At 51.5% G+C, this 19,982-nt stretch overlaps 1 protein-coding gene across 1 annotated transcript; it reads left to right on the top strand.

Moving 5' to 3' along the window:
• The first annotated feature begins 8,294 nt into the window (after positions 1 to 8,294).
• KCNK18 (potassium two pore domain channel subfamily K member 18) lies at positions 8,295 to 19,705 on the top strand. Its single transcript, XM_032423237.1, has 3 exons — positions 8,295 to 8,514; positions 11,040 to 11,168; positions 18,909 to 19,705. The coding sequence occupies exons 1-3, from the start codon at positions 8,295 to 8,297 to the stop codon at positions 19,703 to 19,705; spliced, it is 1,146 nt and encodes a 381-aa protein (XP_032279128.1).
• Positions 19,706 to 19,982: the final 277 nt, after the last annotated feature.

Below are 19,982 nucleotides of genomic sequence, written 5' to 3' on the forward strand. Positions count from 1 at the left end.
TATCCCTGACTGGAATGCCAGAAAGCTTGTTCTGACCTTCCCTAAAGTGTTGCTCCACTTGAGATAACTAGTTGAGATCCTCTGGTGCGCAGAAGGCAGCACTTTAGATAACTACCCTATGACCTCACTACCATGCCCCTTGCTCTATAAAAAGTGTGGATTAAGATCGGGCTGGGGTGGAGAGTAGATGCGTAGAGCCTGGACCACCGGCTCCTGTGAGTAGGCCACCTTGAATAAGGCTCCGTGGAAATGGTGTGGAGTGGCTTGTTTCATTTTTTGGTCTTAAGCTGCCTTTTCATCTGGAGGATACATTACTGACCGTCCTCCACCTTCTAGCAATAAGAAATTGTAAACAAAGGTTTTTCTTTACCTTTAAAGATACCCGCCTAGGAAAACAAAGTTTCTGTTTTGTCTTTATCAGGTCTTTGATTACTTAAAAAAGTTGAATCTTCTCAGTATTAAAAGAGCTAGTTTTGCTAACAACTATATAACCCTCTGTATTTGCCTTTGGAATATTTGGTTACCACCTTAACTAAATAGATAATTAAGTATTAAGTTGTATAATGATCTGTGATCCTATTTAGGCATGGACTTTGTAAATTTTTTTTAAAGATTTTATTTATTTGACAGAGAGATTGAGAGCACAAGCAGGGGGAGAGGTAGGCTCCCCACCTAGCAGGGAGCCCAACATGGGGCTTGATCCAGAACTCTGGGATCCTGACCTGAGCCGAAGGCAGCTGCTTAACTGACTGAGCCACCCAGGCGCCCCTAATTAGGCTTCTTTATTTTGTATGTCAAATTACATGGGAAGCATTGTCAGACAAGCGATGATAAACCTTCTTATGTTATGAGTGAATGCTATAATTGTTCCGGAAATTATATACAGTTCCTAAGCTTTTGATATGTCCTAGTATAATGTCATCACTTGTAATCCTAATTATTAAAATGTTGTGTGTCACAGAAATAACTGAATTTCCCTGTCACCTGCATTATAATGAACTCTCATTAGATCTTTAACCATGGCCATTTTTGAGTCCTTTGTCATTTACAGTTATTGTTTTATTCTGATGCTCTTGAAAATGGGTTTCAGCTTCAAAGAGATTCATGGAAAGGACTTTTTAAAAAATTTATTTTATTTAAATTCAATTAATTAACATATAGTGTGTTATTAGTTTCAGAGGTGGAAAGGACTTTTGACAAATACAGGTTTCCTACATCTGTAAGATCATAAAACGAAACTAAGAATTTCTTACTAATAGGAAGGCTGCATTCAAACAGAACATGCACGTGAGCAGGGGGAGTGGCAGAGGAAGAGGAAGAAAAGCAGACTTCCCACTGAGCTGGACACAACCTGAGCAAAAACCAAGAGTCAGACGCTCAACCAACTGAGCCACCCAGGCGCCCCTGGGCTACTCTTCGGATAGTAAAACTTTCTCTACTTCCAACCTGATGCCTCAGATATTGGCTTACAACGCGTTAGACCCATGAATCTGATTCCAGGGTTTGGTAACAACTTTATTGAGATGTAATTGATATGTAACATTGTGTAAGTTTAAGGTATATAATGTATGATTTGATAATGTTATGTATTGCAAAATGAGGTTGCTCTTATTGAGTTTTACTTTTTTTTTTTTTAAGATTTTATTTATTTATTTGAGAGAGAGAGAGAGAGGGCACATGAGAGGGGGGAGGGTCAGAGGGAGAAGCAGACTCCCCGTTGAGCAGGGAGCCCAATGCGGGACTCGATCCCGGGACTCCAGGATCATGACCTGAGCCGAAGGCAGTCGCTTAACCAACTGAGCCACCCAGGCGCCCTCTTATTGAGTTTTAAAACTTCTTCGTAGATTGTGGATAACAATCCTTTATCAGATATGTCTTTTGAAAATATTTTCTTACTGGACATCCAGTAAGTTTTAAATTTCATATGTTTTAATTTTAAATTTAGAATATACTTTTGATTGTCTTTTTTTAAAGATTTTATTAGAGAGTGAGCAAGCACAAACAGGGGAGGGGCAGAGGGAGAGGGAGAGGGAGAAGCAGACTGCCCGCTGAGCAGGGAGCCTGATGTGGGGCTCGATCCCAGGACCCTGAGATCATGACCTGAGCTGAAGGCAGATGCCAAACTGACTGTGTGACCCAGGCACCCCTTGATTGTCTTTTATAACTTGTAGATATTGTTAAAATTTTTCATTCATCCATTTGTCAACCTTTTCTTCTATTTTCTTTAACATATGAAGCTATGTTAAACTAATTGTCTGCTAACTCTCTCATCTGGATCATCTATGGGTCTGCTTCTTTCCCTACTTGATTATGGTCACATTTTCCTCTCAGTGTGTCTGTAAGTTTTTTATTGTGTGCTAAATCTTCAGGATGGGAAGTGTGGGAAACTCCAGACCCCAACATTCTGGAATAATAAAAATAACTGTACTTCAAAGTTTCCAAAGCACTTCCCATGTATTGTATCTTTTGACTTTCCTCATTCTACCTGCGACCAACCAGGATAACTATAAGAAGAAGTTATCTCTGCCAAGAGATTTTATGAAGGCCCTGGCCAGAGACTTGGAGACATGAATCTCCATCCAAGACTGTGAGGGCGGTGTCTCTGGCTACAGTCTCAGGATGCCCTCTGCCCCTTGGTGGGGGTGCGGTCAGTTATGTCCTCACAATCAATGACCCCCATCTTCCTGGGCCATGGCCACCTGTTAGAGGTTACATTTTTTAGCCAACCTTATGGCTGAACGTAGCTGTGACAAAGTTCTCATCAACTGAATGTGAATAGAAGTGGGGGCGCCTGGGAGGCTCGGTTAGTTGGGCGTCCAACTCTTGGTTTTGGCTCCGGTCATGATCTCAGGATCGTGGGATCAGGCTCTGCGGTCAGCACAGAATCTGCTTGTCCCTCTTCCTCCCCCCACTTGCGCTCCTGCTCTCTCTTCCTCTCTCCCTCTCCCTCTCCCTCTCCAATAAATAAATAAATAAATTAATTAATTAATAAAACCTTAAAAAAAAAAGTGATGCGTGTTATTTCCACCCCACTGGCTTAAAAGAAAGTAGATTGCCCTGATGCCCTCTTTCCCTTCCCTTTACTAAAACAGAGGTGGGCCTCAGAGGCCAGTTTTAAGCGTGTAGGTGAGGACGTGCCCTAGGGTAGTGCTTCTCAGACTTCAGTGTGCTTCGAAATTGCCCCGGGGGGCTTGGTCAGACTGCTGTGTCCCACCCCCAGAATTTTGAAATCTATAGATCTGGGATAGGGCCCACGAGCTTGCATTTCTAACAAGTTCCCAGACAATGGTCATGCTGTTGGTCTAGGGACCACAATTTGAAAATTGCTGCCCTAGGGTAAAGATGGAAAGACCCCGGCTACTTAGTGTCAGGATGGAGCAGGGCTTCCCCAGCAATGTGCAAATCTTGCTTTTGGACTATTATGTAAGAGATCAATATACCTCCTTTTTTTTTTTTTTAAGCACTGTATATAGTTCAAGCAACTTTGCCTTCACCCCATCAAGGACACAGGTGACTGCCCAGTAGGGAATGGTGATCTCTAGGCAGGTTTTGGATCAGTGACAGCCCTCACATTCAATCTTCTTCTTTGGTCTGCAGGTCCAGCTCTCTCTGAAGGAATCAGCCCTTCCCCATAAGCCTGACCATGCAGATGGCAGGCCACAGGGCCCTCTGCCCAGGGCAAAGCTGACTGGACCGGAGGTGGAGACCCGACCTGAGAGGTGCCCACCTAGGCTGGCATATGTGGGCTGGATAAAGCAAACAAGCTTTGGAGGTCTGGTTTGTACACCCCACCCCCACCTCCCTGCCTTCTCTCCACCAACCTGTTTGTATTAAGACTTTCTTTCTTCAGTTCCCACACTCTCCCTTAGGTTAAGATTGTAGGTTGTAAGTATAAAGTGGGTTGTACAACTTGATTGTAACACAGCAATTTGATTTTAGGAACCAATGCCGTGTTTAATGTAGGAGTGTAATTGGCTCCTCATTATTTTTAAAAGAATTGGTGGGTTCATTGTGACCGAGAAGCCCACCCCACCCGCCATGCTTGTCCTCTCTCAAGAGAGAGAAACAGAAACACACACACATACACACACACCCATGGGCAGAAAGCATGGCGCCATGTCTCCTTCCAGGGCACGCTGTGGTGCGAGAGTTTGCCCGCGGCCAACACTGCTGCTCCTGCACCAGAGGAATCCAGCCTGGGTGACGCTCTTCCAACTCTGCCTGGATTAGAAGGACTCGTCCTTGGCTGCTGGAATCACACCATCCCCCTTCTCCACTGTCTGTGTACGCAGTACCTGCCTGAGGTGAGGTACCCTACTGGGTCTCAGGAGACCAGGAGGTGGCCTTAAACCTTGATTTTGTTTTATCTGTACCTTGAGTTCCTGTGTTCTCAGCAAAATCACCGCTCATTTAGAGGAACAAAAACCCTTGCTGTATTTCCACCCACCCCCACCTCCAGAACTAGGAAATTTTACCTCAGTCAGACCTATGACCATGGATCTGCTCTCAGCTGGCCATTATTTTCCTTCTCCTTGGACATCTTCTGAGCTGTTCTCTTCCGTGTGGCTACCCTAGGCTGCTTGGTCTCCCAGCATCCCTCTTTCTTCTGCCTCCATAAGTCACAGAGTGTTTGCATCTCCCTTCCTAATTCATCCCTCATTATATTGAAATGAATGAATCCATCTATCTGCATCCTCTCTTTCCATGGATGGTGGGGACCTTTGTTGGCCTCACATCATCTGGCCTCTAGTGGGCTCCCAGGAAGTGCTTTTTTGGCTGGTTGATGTCCATCTGATGCCTCATTAGCAGAGGGATTTAGACTTCAGCAAGAGGAGGTCTTTCGCTAATCTTTGTCCCTTCCTCTCTAGGAAAAGGGACTAGATAATGTATAGGAAGCAGAAAAATTCCCCTCTCCTAAAAATGAAGGAAACTTGGGTCTTCTCAGAGGTGGGGAGGGGTGACTGGATCTCATGGCCTGCCTTTATCCACAAGAGTCCCTTCTCTTGTGGATTCTCACCTATTCCTGCCACCACTATCCCACTGGCCCAAATGTGGGTGGATAACTCCTGTATACTGATAAAAACCATAACATTGAATCACATACAACTAGATCTTGTGGCTAACAGGCCGGAGCTCACCTGTCTCCAGTTCATGTTCTATCACAGGGTCTTTCTCTACCCAGCTCCCTATCTCCCTCCAGATGGTGCATGGCATCAGGGGTAATGGATACATGGCACTTGTTATGTTATTTTTTTAAAGATTTATTTATTTGTTTATTTGACAGAGAGAAAGAGCACAAACAGGGGGAGTGGCAGGCAGAGGGAGAGGGAGAAGCAGGCTCCCCGTTGAGCGGAGAGCCCAATGTGGGGCTCAATTCCAGGGCCCTGAGCCGAAGGCAGCTGCTTAACCGACTGAGCCACCCAGGCACCCTTGTTACGTTATTTTTTATAGTATTCTAGATGCTTGAATTATGTATTAAAAGAAAAAAAAAGGCCTTAAAAAGATAATGCAAATACACTCTCTGACCTCCACCATCTAATACTTTCACTTAGTAACACTGCCCCCAAGCACAGTAAATAGCGCTTAATAACAAATGACTTATGCATTCTTATCTTAAAATGTTGATTCTTGGCTTGAGTAAAGAACAATGGGAGCAAACTAAGGTGTTGTTCAAAAGTAACAGCCGGGAGAGGCATCCCATGTTCATGGACAGGAAGGCTTAACACAGTGAAGATGTCAAGTGTCTTCCCATTGGTCTGTGGGTTTAATGCAATTCCTAGCAAAATCCCAGCTAGGTTTTATGTAGACATAGATGCGATTATTTTAAAACTTATATAGAAGGTCCTTTAAATAGCTCAAACAATCTTGAAAAAGAAGAATAAGGTAGGAGAAATCACTATACCTGATATTAAGGCCTACTACATAGCTATAGTAATCAGACAGTATGGTATTAGTAGAAGGATAGACATTGGATCAATGGACCAGAATAAAGAACCCAGAAGTAGATTTACATAAATTCACCCAACAGACTTTTCATAAAGGTGAAAAAACAATCCAATGGAGTGACGATAGACTTTTCAATAAGTGGCACTGGAGCAACTGAGTATCCATAGGCAAAAAAATGAGCCTTGACCTACATATGACATGTTTTGCAAAAATTAACTCAAATGGATCACGGACTTAAATATAAGCAGAAAAACTATAAAACTTTTAGAAGAAAATCTTTGGGATCTAGGGCTAGGCAAAGAGTTCTTAAACTTGACCTCATCTAGGAGGCTGGATACAGATGTAAGAGTGGGGGTGGGGATGCAGACTGTTGGCTTGTTCTAGGCTTGGAGATTTTCTCGTTCTTCAGGACTGTAAAGAAGCAGTGAAGCACTGGTTGCTTTCCATTTCAAACTGAGAATTACATGATCATATTCCTTTACTGTCTTCCCCCCACAATTCTGGGCTCTGTAGAGGTCCTGATCCCCAAGGGGGACACATTCACCAGGAAACCTAGTAAGGGGCCCATTGAACTACACCCTATGGCTGCTGCCTGGGCACTTTAGGATCTTCATAATCAGGAGCCAGAAAGCAAGAGAAGGGGTGACCATCTTGTCGAGGGCAATTGCCTTGTCAACGGAAGGATGTAGGGCTGCTTTCACACAATGGGGGCTGAAAGGAATATGAATGTTACTCAGGTGACCCACGTGGGTACATCTTGGTACTTCTTACCCAACTGTGTCTATGAATGGACAAACATAAGCAACTCCAACCTGAAGAGGATATGGTTACCATGGACTCAGACCCCCCAGGAATGAGGATTTGGCTCGTGCCATGGGGTAAGCCATTGAGACAATAGAAGAGTTGGCAGAGGGCAAGGGGAATTTAGAATGGGTAGTGCAAGAAGGGAATGATGAGTATCAGTTGCAGCCCCGAGGCCAACTGCAGCAGAGGCTGTGGTCTGTCCTACTAACCTCCCTCTTCTAAGTTTGCCTTCAGGGGATCGATGTAACTTCATGGTAACCATCCAAACTTGTTGTCCTTACATTTATCATTTCTCCAATATGTTTTCAATGCCTGAATTGTTGCACTGGTCAACACCTTCCACCTGCACACCATCCCAGTCACCACTGGGGGAAGTTTATCAGCTGGAAGGCCATCTGGAACCAAGAGCTGTCTGTCCACCATCTCCCCACCAGTTGGGTATTGGTCAACCCAGTTCCAAACCCCCATCTTAGAGTCTGCTCTCTCAGGACGCTTTTGGTGTCAACTACCACAGGTTGGATCCTCTGCGAAGCAGACATGGAGATCTAGGGTAAGAACTGCAAAACCTGTACTGGGATGCAGGATGAGACAGAGAAAGCCTTCTGATCATGATGCAGAGCTGACAAAATCCCTGGCAGACCAACGGGGAGTTCTGGAACATAGGTTGCAGGTTGGAGGAGTCCCTGGGGGTGGGGGCAGGTGTAGGGAATCTCTTGAACCCCCACCTTGCTCAGCCATTGCACAGGGCTTCCCAGAGAAGAGGGCTTGAAAGTTGAGGCACGCCCTGAAGGGATGAATAGCTGGAGGCTGTCGTGAACCGTGTTCCTTGAAGCTGCGCAGAGGATCTTTTTATGAAGGGGAATCCGAATGTGCCCACAACCCCGTGCTTGTGGCTGGCCATGTTTTTCTTGTGGGGGAGACAGGGCACAGGGGACCGACATTTCAAGGCCCTGCTTATGTCATATCTGCTAACAGCCGATTGGTTAGAGCAAATCACGTGGTCTAGCTCCGCCCACCTGAAGGCGGTGGCAGGGCAGGGGGGCGGGGGGGCTATGCTACAGGGGAGTGAAGAATTAGGACCGATAATTAGATCCATGCAGGATAAAGGTTGTAGACTGTCGAGCTCCAGCCACGGCCGTTGCTGTTATTACTACCAGTCCGAGAAACCAGGTACACAGACAACCCTCAGGAAGGACAACAGTCAGATTTGGTACCTGGAGGTCAAAATTGCAGCTGCCGGATGGGAAAGGCCAAAGCACAAAGCCACCCCCACAGCGTCTACCCAAATCCCCTGCAGGGCAGCTCCCGGGCCCATGGATCAATAGCAATTTGGGGTGCTAGGGGGGTGCCATCTAAGTAACTGAACATGATGAGAACCGGCTGCTTTCCAGTCCTTGGGGAAGCACCCGCACCATCCACTTAGTGCTGGAGCCTGGCCATTCCCTGGGCACTCCCATTCCTCCCCCGTCCCTCCTCCTGCTCCAGCTGGGGCCTGCTTCTGCCTCTTCCACTGGTTCCTCCTTGTTCTGAGCGCTCCTGGGAGGATGGAGGCTGCAGGGCTACCCCCGGCCCGGAGGTGCTTTCAGGAGGCCCTGGAGAAGCTTTTCCCTCGCCTCTGCTTCCTCTGCTCCCTGGTGACCTATGCACTGCTGGGTGCCGCCCTCTTCTCAGCCATCGAGGGCGGCCAGAACCTGGGGCCAAATGACCCGGAGTTTGAGGAGTTCTTGGTGGAGCTCTGTGGCATCTTGAAATGCAACAGAACAGGTAGGTGGCTCACCTGGGTGGGGTGGGCCCTTTCTCCGTGGGTGGAGGCAGCCCCCGGAGAACAGAGGGCTGTCTTGCAGGAGGCTGGGGGGCGGGGGGGTCTGAGAGCCCTCAGTTTGTATCCTCCCCATCTCTGTGTGGGACCTCAGGCAAACCCCTTCTCTCTGAGCCTCAGTTTTCTCCTCCATAAAATAGGGAGAACAGCAGCCTATTAGTGTTGCTATGAAGAATGTAGGGAAAGCACTGAGCACCAAGTACATGCTCTGGAAGGACCAGCTCCCTTCCCTTTGCCTCAGTTCCCAGCCCCACCCAGACCGGCAGGCTCCAAGGAGGATGGATTGCTAGAGATTTGGTGAGGTTGGTTGGGGGACATGGGTGACTAGAGTTGGGGCTGGGGGTTCATAGGCTGGTCCTCCGAATTATGCCTGCCTGGCCCCATGACTCAGTTTACAGGAACTAGGATTCAAGGGACAATTAAACTGGGCTTGGCCCCCTCGGAGGAGCAGCCTGGGCCCCTTCTCTCCCATTTCCTGTTCCCAATGGCCTTTTCTACCGTCAGACTCAGGGGAAGGGAATTGGTAACTTGGGGGCCTGGTTTCAGTCCCAGTTGCTCCCCCAGCTTGCTGTGTGATCTGAGGTAGAGCTGTTGCCCTCTCTGGGTCTCAGTGTGCTGGACAGTGGGGGCCCACAGTCTCAGGCCTGCCAAGCGTAGGGACCCTGTGGGAAGCAGATAAAGCACACGAGGCCTCTGGATAGACACAGGCTCTTTACCTATCTCCTTACTGCCTTTCATTTATCTTCAGTCACTTACTGCTGCTCTGCCTTGTTCCCCAAAGCTTGCAAATATGTATTTAACAGACCAGAATAAAAATATAGAGAGTCAATAAATAAAAGACAAAGGAAAAACAGCCTCTACAAGTGAGGGGAAGGATGTCCCTGGTGTGACAGGTAGGTCCTCAGCTGGGCTGCTCACGGCTCCTTCGTTGGGCCTGACCTTGCTTCTCGAGCAGGTTCTTTCAGCTGAGGCCGGCGGGAGGCTGGTCACAGGAGGCAGTCTCTCCTCCATGGAGGGTCCTACTCCTTCTCTCTGCCTCTGTACCAGGCAGACACACGCCTGCTCGGCTGACCCAGGAGGTGTCCTCTGCTACTGCCACCTCCTGGACTTGGAGCCACCCCTGGCCCAGACGGTAACAAGTTCAGAGCTTCCCAACCCTGGCCACACATCAGAATCATCCAGGGAGCTTGTCTGAAATACACATTTCCAGGCTCTTCTCCAAACCCACTAAATCAGGATTTCCAGAGCTGGGTTGGGAATCTTATTTCTAAAGTTTCTAAAGATTCTGACGCACGGAATACAAGGGGAATACAGCACTGGTCCAACCCCATTTTGTTTTTGTTTTTTAAATAATCTCTACACCCAGTGTGGGGCTCAAACTCACGGCCCTGAGATCAAGAGGCGCATGCTCTTCTGACTGAGCCAGCCAGGCGCCCCTCCAACCCCATTTTGTACTGATTTTTGTTGGAGATTAAAATGCTCAGTAAGCTGAACATGTCCTGCGTTATCCCACTTAATCCTCATGCCAACCCCAGGGGCCTGTATGAATTGACCCCTTTCACAGATTAGGAAACAGAGGCTCTGGGAGTTAAGCAAATGGCTAAGGTCGCAAACTACAAAGCGGAGCCAAGGATTCCACCCCAGGCATTTGGACTCTAGAGCCCACTTGTCACTGCCACGTCATGCCGCCTCCCTGGTGGGGAAACAGGCTCGGAAAGAAGCGTCTTGTCCACGGCTGTGGGAGCTACTCAGGGTCAGAGCCGGGTCTAGGATGTCTGGACTCCCAGGTCGGCACCCTTCCACATAAGTACTGACTTCCCCCTGCATGCCGGAGTCCCAAGATGGTTCTGGGATCCTAAAGCCCACTGGCCACCCAGGCCAACAGAACTATTTGGGAACCTCCCTGAGGAACCAGGGCCCCAGTCCTGCTCTGTTGGCCCTGGGTCAGATGTGAACGTCAAGGCTTCCCAGAAATCCTCAGGCGCCTCGATGCCCACAGATCCCAGTGTGAGTACCAAATGCCATCAGGCGTAATGACCTCCGGGAGTGGGGATGGTTTGTATCCATATAAGAGCTTGCATTTCATAAGACCCATTTTGCTTTCAATTCTCAAGAACCCTCTGAGAGAGACTGAGCAGAAGTAGAATGCCCCTTTGCAAAGCGAAAGACTTGGAGGCTCAGAAGTTTCAGGAAGCCCCCTCAGGCCACACAGCAATCCTGTGGCTGAGCTTGGGCCGGACCCCCGTGGGCCTCTCCCTGGGGGGTTCCTCTCACGGGGGGTGTGGCCTCGTCACCTCTGAAGGCACTAAATGCAGGAACTAAGTGCAGAGACAGCAAAAGCAGAACCAGGTTTTGGCATTAAGGGGCCACAAGGCAGGGGGCGTGCTGGTCCCTGGGGAAGACCCCTGCACGTGGTGGGACCTGTCTGGAGCAAAACCCTCTGCCTCACTCTGGTCCTCCCTTTCCCCAGTTGAGGAAGGCAGGAAACGGGACCTCGGGGCGCTGCTGCAGAACGTGAAGCCCCACTGGTTTAGCAAGTTTGCAGACTGGTCCTTCCTGAGCTCACTCTTTTTCTGCTGCACAGTGATCAGCACTGTGGGTAAGTCCGAGGGCAAAGGCAGGCCTGGGAGAGAGATGTGGGGGAGCGAGAGGGAGAAGGGGGAGGCTGGGGCCCCTTGGTGGGGAGGTGGAATGTTCGGTTCACTCGGTCAAGAAATGGTGATGGGGGCCGCCCCTGTGCGGGGTCCACCAAGCGGGTGAGCAGGGCTGTGCTGGCTCCTAGGTGGGGGCTCCTGCTGGTGGGAATTTGGAAAGAGTGCCCTTCCTTCTGGTGGGTGCAGCCCCTTGCCCGGGTGGAGGCCCCAGGGAGCAAGGTGGGGGAAGCCTTTCAGCCCCCTCCTGCCCCTTGGCTGAATGTTCTCGTACGACAACCTCTTGCCAGTGGTGCCCGCCAGCCCAGGCTCCCGGGCATCGAATGTGGTCAGCACACGAAGTCTTCGGGGTATCGTGGGAGCGCAGAGTAGGGGCAGCTGTCCCAGGCTTGGGGTGGTCCAAGAGGCAAGACTTAAGTGGTAAGAACATTTTAAAGGTTCCCGGGAGGGGATGCCGGCCACGCTGAGTCAGGCAGGGAGAGCAGGAGTCACCAGTGTGGGGGAAGGTGGGCGTCAAGACAAAGGCCCAGTAGCAGAAGGAGTGGCAGGCACTGTAAGGTTAATTAGGGGTGACGAGGGGTGGGAGGGAGAAGAGGGGCCAGTCCACGGGAAGGCCCTGCAAGCTGGGCAAAGAGGTTGGGTTCATCCTAAGGGCGGTGGGGAATGTCTAGAGGGTTTTAAGCAAGGGAAGAACACGGTAGCTCAGCATTCCAGAAGGATCACCCCAGCTGTAGCGTGGGGGTGGGGGGATCAGAGAGGGTAAGACTGGCAGCAGGGAGAGCGGTAGGGCGGCTTCTGTGGCAGCCTATGTGAGTGATGATGGCAATGGCCTCGTCCAGGACAATGGTCATGAGGACGGAGAAGAGGGGTGGATTGGAGGAAGGCTGCAGGAAAGTCGGCAGTGGTTGGATACCTGGGGGATGAGGAAGGCACGGCAGTCTCTAGCTTTGCTGGGTGGGACCGGCAGGCTGCGGGGAGGGTGGTGAGGATGTTGGGCCCGGGGATGGAAGTGATGATTCAGGGCCAGTCAAGGTCAAGGCTCCAGTGGAGCTTCCGAGGGGAGACACCCAGCACTGCTGGAAATGTGGGTCTGGGGCTCAGGGCTCTGGGCAGGGCTGCGGAGCTGGGTTTCAGAGTCACCAGCATATAGATGGCAATTGACTCCCAGGGAACAGAAGGGAGCACCGAAGTGGGGGGTGTGGTGTGGGGAGGGAGGCCGGTGGGCCAGCGCAGGACTGGGAGCACTAACAGTGAGGTTGGAGGGAGGAAGGACCGCGATGGTAATGGGAGCTAACAGTTACCCCGGGGTTGTACTACGCTGCCTCCTTTAAAGCTCAGTGAGGTCTTATGAATCAGCTGGGGGAGCCTGAGCCCAGAGAGGTGCTGCCAGGGGCCAAGGGCACACAGTGAGTAGAGCTGGTGCCCACGAATAGGCCTCAAGACTTCAAGTCCAGTGCTCTTTCCCCAGAGTAGCCTGCCAGCCTTGCAGGTCTGTGGGGTGCTGCAGGGACCCTGCCCAGCCCTGCCCAGGGAGCCCCAGGGAGAGCCTGCCTGTGCCTGGGGGGCAGGGCCAGCTCCAATTCCCAGAGAGACCTTGTGTCTGGCTGGAGTTGATGCCGGTGCGTGGAAGGAAAGGCACCTGGAGAGAAGGAGCCAGCCTGACCCCACTCCCTGCCCTTCCTTTACGTGTGTCTTCAGCCCCCAAAGAAAGCAAAGATCCCTTATGTGCAAGTCACTGGCCCAGGGCAGCCCTTCCAGAGCCCAGGGTAGAGGGGAGGGTGTGGGGCACAGCTGCCCCCTGCAGTGGCCACTTGCTCATTTAAAGGGGCCCCAGATCCTCTTCTCAGGGGCCACACGAGGTGTGGGCTCCTGGGTGACCGAACAGAGAGCGGACAGGAGTGGGGGGGACATGGCAGAGCAGTAGCCTCCTGAGCTGGGGGGCTGGGCCTGTTCTTGAACTTGGGCGCTGTGTCCCTGGGTCTGCCTCTGAGGATGCTCGAGTAACTAAGAGCCCCTGGCTTCCCTCTGCAGCAGTGCAGCAGGAAGGGCCAGGTCGGAGGGGCCATGCCAGGGCTGGCCGGCGTGTCCCCTGCTGGGGATGGGGGTCACAGGAGCGGAGGTGGTGAGGCTGCCCTCCGCCAAGGCTCGGGAGCTCCTGGGTCAGCATCCCCACCGGGAGTGGGGCCCATGGCTCAGCCCCTGCCCCTCTTGGTCAGGGAAAAGGCCTGGGGCCCCGTCTTCATTCAAGAGAGTACCAGTCCCTGAGAGGATGGGCCAACAAGGGTCACAGAGCCCTGGCCATGGCTGCGTGCTCGTGCTGAGGCTCCTTCCCACGTGGGGGGTGGCGCACACTGGTTAGCTGTGGACTCTGGAGGCTGGCCACCTCGGGTCAGCGGTGTGAGCACCAGGGAGCAATGTGGCCCTCCTGAGCCTCGTCCCCTCATCTGTAACGCTTCCCAGGTCTGCCTTTCAGATCAGTGTGAGGATAAATGTAAGTGGCAGCCAGGATCCTCTCAGCTGCCACTAACGGAAAATCCAACCCAACTGGCTTAAACTGCAAGGAAAACGTGTTCCCTCCGGAGTAAGGAGTCCGGTGGAGACAGCCCTGGGGCTGGTCCGTGTGCAGCTCAGCCGTGGCATTGAGCGTCAGGTTCTCTCCCATCCTGCTCAGCAGGTCACCAACGTCCACTCCCGTCGGGGCTTCACTGCATCTCGTAGACAGAGAAAGGGATGGCCATCACCACCAGCACAGAAACTCTCCCCAGAAAACTCCCAGCCCTAAGCCAGTCCCGGCAAGCGGATTAGATCACCAGAATGACTTAGACCGGTTGGCTCTATCCCTAAAGCAGGTGGGGGAGCAGTGGTACCCCAGGAAAGAGGAAGGAACGGTTGTTGGGGGGACAACCAGAGTTGTGGCAACGAACGGGCTTCATGAATGGGCCTGTGTTTGTGTCCAAGAGCGCCCCCATGTGGCTCCTTTCGGAACCGGTCTCTTTCCCTCCGTCGCTGCTGCCCGCGGGGAGGTACGGGTAACCCGCAGAAAGAATACCACCAACTACTGCAGTGCCGAGCAGTTGCCAGCACTGGGCATGGCCCGCACGGCCTTTACATGCATGATCTTGTCTAATCCTCATGACACGACAGTCCTGTGGGGTAGGCGCTGCGGCCTTCTGCAGCGAGCTGAGGCTCTGGAGAGGGAGGTCACGGCCAGCAAGGCAGGGGCAGGGTGCAGCTGGCCTTTCCAGGGAAACCTGCAGCTCAGTGTAGCAACCGTGCCTGGGAAACGGTAGCCCCAAGGAAGATAGTGGAGATGAGCAAAGGGGTTCAGTTTGTTTTCCTTTTCCTCCAGAACTTCTGGGGATTAATGTAACGCAGGCTTTCTGGGCTGGCGCTGTGGGCGTCTCGAGCTAGATGATTCTTTGTGGCGGGGGCTGTCCTGTGCATTGTAGGATGATTAGCAGCATCCCTGGCCTCTACCCACCCGATGCCCCCACCTCTTCCCCTGCTGTCTCCACATTGCCAAATGTCCCCTGGGGGGAGGGGCAAAATTGTCCCAGTTGAGAACTGATCTAATGCAGTGGTCCCTGGACCTGTTAGCATGCATGAGCATCACCTGAGAACTTGTTAGAAGTGAGAATTAATTCTCAGGCCCCATCCTAGACCTACTGAGCCGGAAACTATGGATGTGGGGCCCAGACACCTGTATTTAACAAGTTCTCCAGGTGATGCTGATGCACACTAACGTTTGCGAAGCACTGACCCCGGTGGAGGGTTCTCAGCCCTGGCTGCACATTGCAATCATCTGGCTATCTTTTATAAGCTCCCAAGCCTGGACCCCGTGGCAATCAAGTCAGAGTCTCTAGTGACAAACCCAGGCCTCAGTATTTTTCAGAGCCCTCCAGGTGATTCTAATGGGAGTCCAGGCTGTGAACCACTGATCTAATGGAAATGCATTATCTTGGTTTAAATCCCAAGAAAGCGATGCTCCTATCAAATCAATTAGGATATCATGCCGTCCAGTAATTACAACTGGAAGAGGATGTTGGGGAGGTTCTCCACCGCATGTAATCAATAACAGTGTTGGAAGTGCTTCCTGCCCTACATCTCTGGGTCACCCTTAATGCACCTGGCCTTGATGCTGAAAAAGGGACACCTGGCAGGTGTGAGGTTGGTCAATCCCCAGTCATTTCCAATTGGGGCAGTCCCCCTGGATGAGAAAGTAAAGCGCGTGGGGGTGCCTGGGAGGCTCAGTCCGTTAAGCCTCGGACTCTTGAGCTCAGGGTAATGAGTTCAAGCCCCACGTTGGGGGGCTCCATGCCCAGCATGGAGCCTACTTAAAAAAAAGAAAGAAAGTGCATGGACTATTAAATACTCACAGCCTAAGTGGAGTGGACTGACCGTATTGGAATATATGAATACGTTATAAGAAATGATAGGATTTTTCCATTATGCATTTCAGCATTCAGTAATTGGTACAGTTAATACAATTTCCTTCACAGGGGCCGTGTGCTCTCTGAGATTTGCTTCCTTGATGCATTTTCTGGAATATGGCATATCTCCTGGGCTCTGAACATGTTCAACCTAGAGGCAGCCACCTCTAGTTTAAATCCACTAAATTCACCTTTGCCAAGGAGAACACTGGGGTGGCAGGTGGACAGGGGAAGTCTTCAGGTAAGGGGTGCACACCCGTGTCGGCTATGAGCTGTGCCACCCCAAGCAGGTCACCTGACTTCCCTGTTCCTTGTCCGTTAAATGCGGTGATAATGGTGGTTGCAGGCATTAGGGATTTCGCTATGCAGGGAATTTTCATTCTAAAAGACACTTTATCCAAAAATGGGATGTTCTTTTCTTTAAAATAGATCTGACCCTGGGACCCTCTCCTGGAAGCTGAGAGGTTTCTACTGTGGAGCCTCTCCTGAATCACCGGGGGGTGCACAGGAACCCAGGGGGCTCATCCACCATCTAGAAAACAGGGTGGTCCCCATCTCTGGGCCCTCATGGCTGTTGCTGACATCCTAAGGACTGATGGCTGTGTGGGGCCCATGATAAGCTTTGGCACAAGAATCTTTGCTGATATTCAGGGCCCGGGCTCTACCAGGACTCCGTGGCCAGGCCTCTCTGAGCTCCTGTCCCTCCAGGAGAGGCTCCAGGTGCCCTCCTCCCTCATCTTCCCTGCTCCAGAGTCTCTTTCCACACCTTTCTTCATGGCTGGAGTGACCACCTGCCCAGTTTGCCTGGGACTGCCACAGTTTTAGCACAGAAAATAGGGTGTTCTGGGAAACCTCTCAGCCCTAGGCAAACTGGGCAGGTGGTCATCCCACCATGGCACACCTCTGTTCCTCTTCTCTACCTTCCCCTTTAAGTCCCCACCCCCACCTTCATCGCCTCAGTGCTTCTGGGCTTTTACTTAAGCCTGGACAAGGCGCTGAGGCCACTTCTGCAATCTCCTCTCCCAGAGGGGAGGACCGGAGCTGCTAGTGAGCCTCAGGGAACAGGGAGGGGAAACAGAGGCACTTGGAACCCTTGGCACTGTCTCAACAAGTCCTGCCCCATGGAACAAACCTGGGTTTCTAATGGGAGGGTTAACCAATGCGGCTCCCATTCCTGTCCCCTGGTGCATACATACACCTGTTTCTAATGGGAGGGTTAACCAATGCGGCTCCCATTCCTGTCCCCTGGTGCATACATACACCTGTCGCCACATCCTGCTGATGGTGGAGAACTAAGCTCAAGGCCTTGCTTCCTTCTCAACTAGGATTCCTAGAGGGCAGGATCTCTGCCTGTTTCTCATTGTACCCCCAACCCCACCCACAAGTGCCTGGCATAAGGTAGGTGCTCAATAAATGCAAATCCAGGATGGGCGCCTTTGTTCTAATTGCTCATGGAACAGTCTGCTCTTTTATGTCCTGTTATTGATCTCCATCTGCCATAGCATACTCACTAGTGTGGGTATTTGATTCATATCTGCCTCTCCCCCTAAACCAGAAGCTCAGCAAGGTTGGATACCTCACCACTGTGTCCCCAGCACATGCAGTAAGGGCTCAATATGCACATACGCTGTGAATGTACATTCAGATTTAACTGCCCCTGCCACCAAATGGTGCCTTGTGGAATCAAGGGTGGCGTGGAGTGCTTTGTGGTGGATGCCAACTGATTAGACCCTTTGAGGTCCCCAGCCCTCTCCAGGACCCTGGTGAGGGTGGGCAACTTGAACACGTGCGTGCTCCTGGAAGGCAGAGCCTGAGGCCAGAGTCGGCCACAGGGAGCTGGAGCCCTGGAGGAGGCTGGGGCTTAGCCAGCCTAGCAAGTGCCTTCAAATCAATTTACATAATTGGCCTAGGTTTTCCTGTATTAATCATCCCTTACGACATCAAAAATTAAACACAGGCATTTAATACAAAAGTTTTTCCCTCACTTTGTTGAAATCACTGAGCTCGCTTACTCCAGAAGATCCAGCTACCTGGGTTGTGGGGTTTGACGCCTCTCTGCTCCTGCCCTGCTGTAGACAGGAGGGTTGGGGCTGGGGTGGGAAGGACGGGGGGCTCCTGAAGAGAACAGAAGCTGCAGCCCACCCCTCCCTTTGCTTGGCTGACTGGCTCGTAAGGATTGCCAGGTTCCTTGCCCTTGGGTGCTCCTGGCCCAGCGGGGATGAATGCTGGCATGGCAGCTGGGTGGGCCTAGGGGTTTGGCTGCCAACTCCACTCTTTGTCCCTGAATGCTCTTGGCCGGGTTGCTCCATTTCTCCAAGCCTCAGTTTCCCCTCCTGTGAATGGTGCTAACGATGTCTACCTCTGCCGGTAGGTCGATACCAGCCCAGAGTAAGCGCCACTGGCAGCTATTCTCAGCCTGAGGGCAGGGCTGCCAACATTTCTCAGCTGCCCACTATGGGTCAGGCCCTGGGCTCACATAATCCTTCCAGCTGGTCAGTATACCAAGCAAGGATGGTCATCCCTATTTTATAGACAAGAAACTTGAAAATGTGAGCCAAAATCAAATAACGTTCTAGTAAATGGCAGAGCTGGGATTCGAACTCAGGTTGGTAAGATTCTAGATGCTGGGGTCCTCACCACTTCACTAGCATTTGTGAACGGGTCTGTCCAATCTACTAAACCACAGTGGCTCTGAGGGCAGCAGCTGTATTTCATTCCTTCTATCCTTCCACTGCCCCTCACGCTGTGCGCACTGCTGGACACTGATGGCTCATACTAGTAGCCTGTTATAGAGGAACAAATAAACGAGGAGGGCCGGACATCCTGGGGAGGATGAGAGTGGCTTCTTAACAACAGGTGCTTTCGTGGAGGATGAAGGAGGAGGTGGGTCTGATGGCAAAGCCGTCCATGGCCTCTGCCCTGCATTCATCCTGCCGTGTGGATGCTTAGACATGACCGTAGCAAAATGAAAAGGGATCGGCTCACTCCCAGACATGCTTGTCCCCTGCCAAGGACATCTTGGGTCAAAGATCTGGACATGAATTGCTCCTCATCCTAAAGAGAAGCTGAGTTCCACCTGTCACTCCCGCCACCAAAGCGAGCCCAAGGCCAGATGGCGGATGAATGCTTTAAGCTGAATATTTTCAAACACATTGTGTAAACCATCATACCAGGGAGGAGAAATGACAGGTCTTTTTAAAGCTCTTTTGGGGGAGGGGAAGAGCAGACAACCACCCTGGGCTCTGTCCTCTTTTTCAGGTTACGGCCACATCTACCCTGTCACCAGGCTCGGCAAATACTTGTGCATGCTCTACGCCCTCTTTGGCATCCCGCTGATGTTCCTAGTCCTCACGGACACGGGTGACATCCTGGCCACCATCCTGTCCACGTCTTATCATCGGTTCCAAAAACTCCCATTCTTCCCACCTCCCCTCCCCTACTGGTGCTCCCGCCTGCTCTGCAGAAAGCCGGCCACCAAGCCCGCGGGCGAGGTTGTCCCGAGGATCGTCATAGATGCCCAAGAGCTTCCGGGCCCCAACCCCGGCCCGTGTCCGTCCACCCCAAGCAGAAACATGGATCTGTTCGAGAGACTTCTTGCACGAGAGAAGCAGAACACGCTGCACCTGCCCTCGCGGGCCGTGGAGAGGAGTAACTCGTGTCCCGAGCTGGTGTCGGGGAGACTCTCCTACTCGCTCCTCAGCAATCTGGACCAGGTGGGACGGCAGGTGGAGAAGCTGGACGTGCCCCTCCTGGTCATCGCCCTCCTTGTGTTCGCCTACATCTCCTGTGCGGCCGCCATCCTCCCCATCTGGGAGAAGAAGCTGGACTTCGAGAACGCCTTCTATTTCTGCTTCATCACACTGACCACCATTGGGTTCGGGGATACCGTTTTAGAACACCCCCACTTCTTCTTGTTCTTCTCCATTTATATCATCATTGGGATGGAGATCGTGTGCATCGCTTTCAAGTTGGTGCAAAACAGGCTGATTCACATCTACAAAAATCTCATGCTGTTCTTTGCAAAAGGGGTATTTTACCACCCTGTTAAAAAGTGAAATCTCCGCCATCTCTTGTGTGACAAACACCAGCTGAGCTGGTTTCCTCGTGTTGTCTTTTGGGAGCCAGGGTAGTTGGAACTGGTGTCCCTGCAGCCTGTCCCCTGAGACCTTGGGGCTTAGAGACAAATCCTGCATGAGGGCTGATTTTGGTCCTGAGGCCCTGCAGAAACGTGGCTAATGCCCTTCATATCAAGACGTCAGAAAAAAACTATCACCATCCTCCAAAGCCCGGTTAATTGGAGCCCCGCCTTCATTTTTCAAACCTCCCACCTGA

Source organism: Phoca vitulina, unplaced genomic scaffold (genome assembly GCF_004348235.1).
Source record: "Phoca vitulina isolate PV1807 unplaced genomic scaffold, GSC_HSeal_1.0 scaffold28, whole genome shotgun sequence".
In the NCBI taxonomy this organism is placed as follows: domain Eukaryota; kingdom Metazoa; phylum Chordata; class Mammalia; order Carnivora; family Phocidae; genus Phoca; species Phoca vitulina.

Bases quoted from the DNA above. Each gene is read 5' to 3' on its own strand.
- KCNK18 (XM_032423237.1), top strand. From the start codon at position 8,295: ATGGAGGCTGCAGGGCTACCCCCGGCCCGGAGGTGCTTTCAGGAGGCC. The intron at 8,515-11,039 runs GTAGGTGGCTCA...CCCTTTCCCCAG, and splicing joins CTTGAAATGCAACAGAACAG to TTGAGGAAGGCAGGAAACGG. The intron at 11,169-18,908 runs GTAAGTCCGAGG...CCTCTTTTTCAG, and splicing joins CACAGTGATCAGCACTGTGG to GTTACGGCCACATCTACCCT.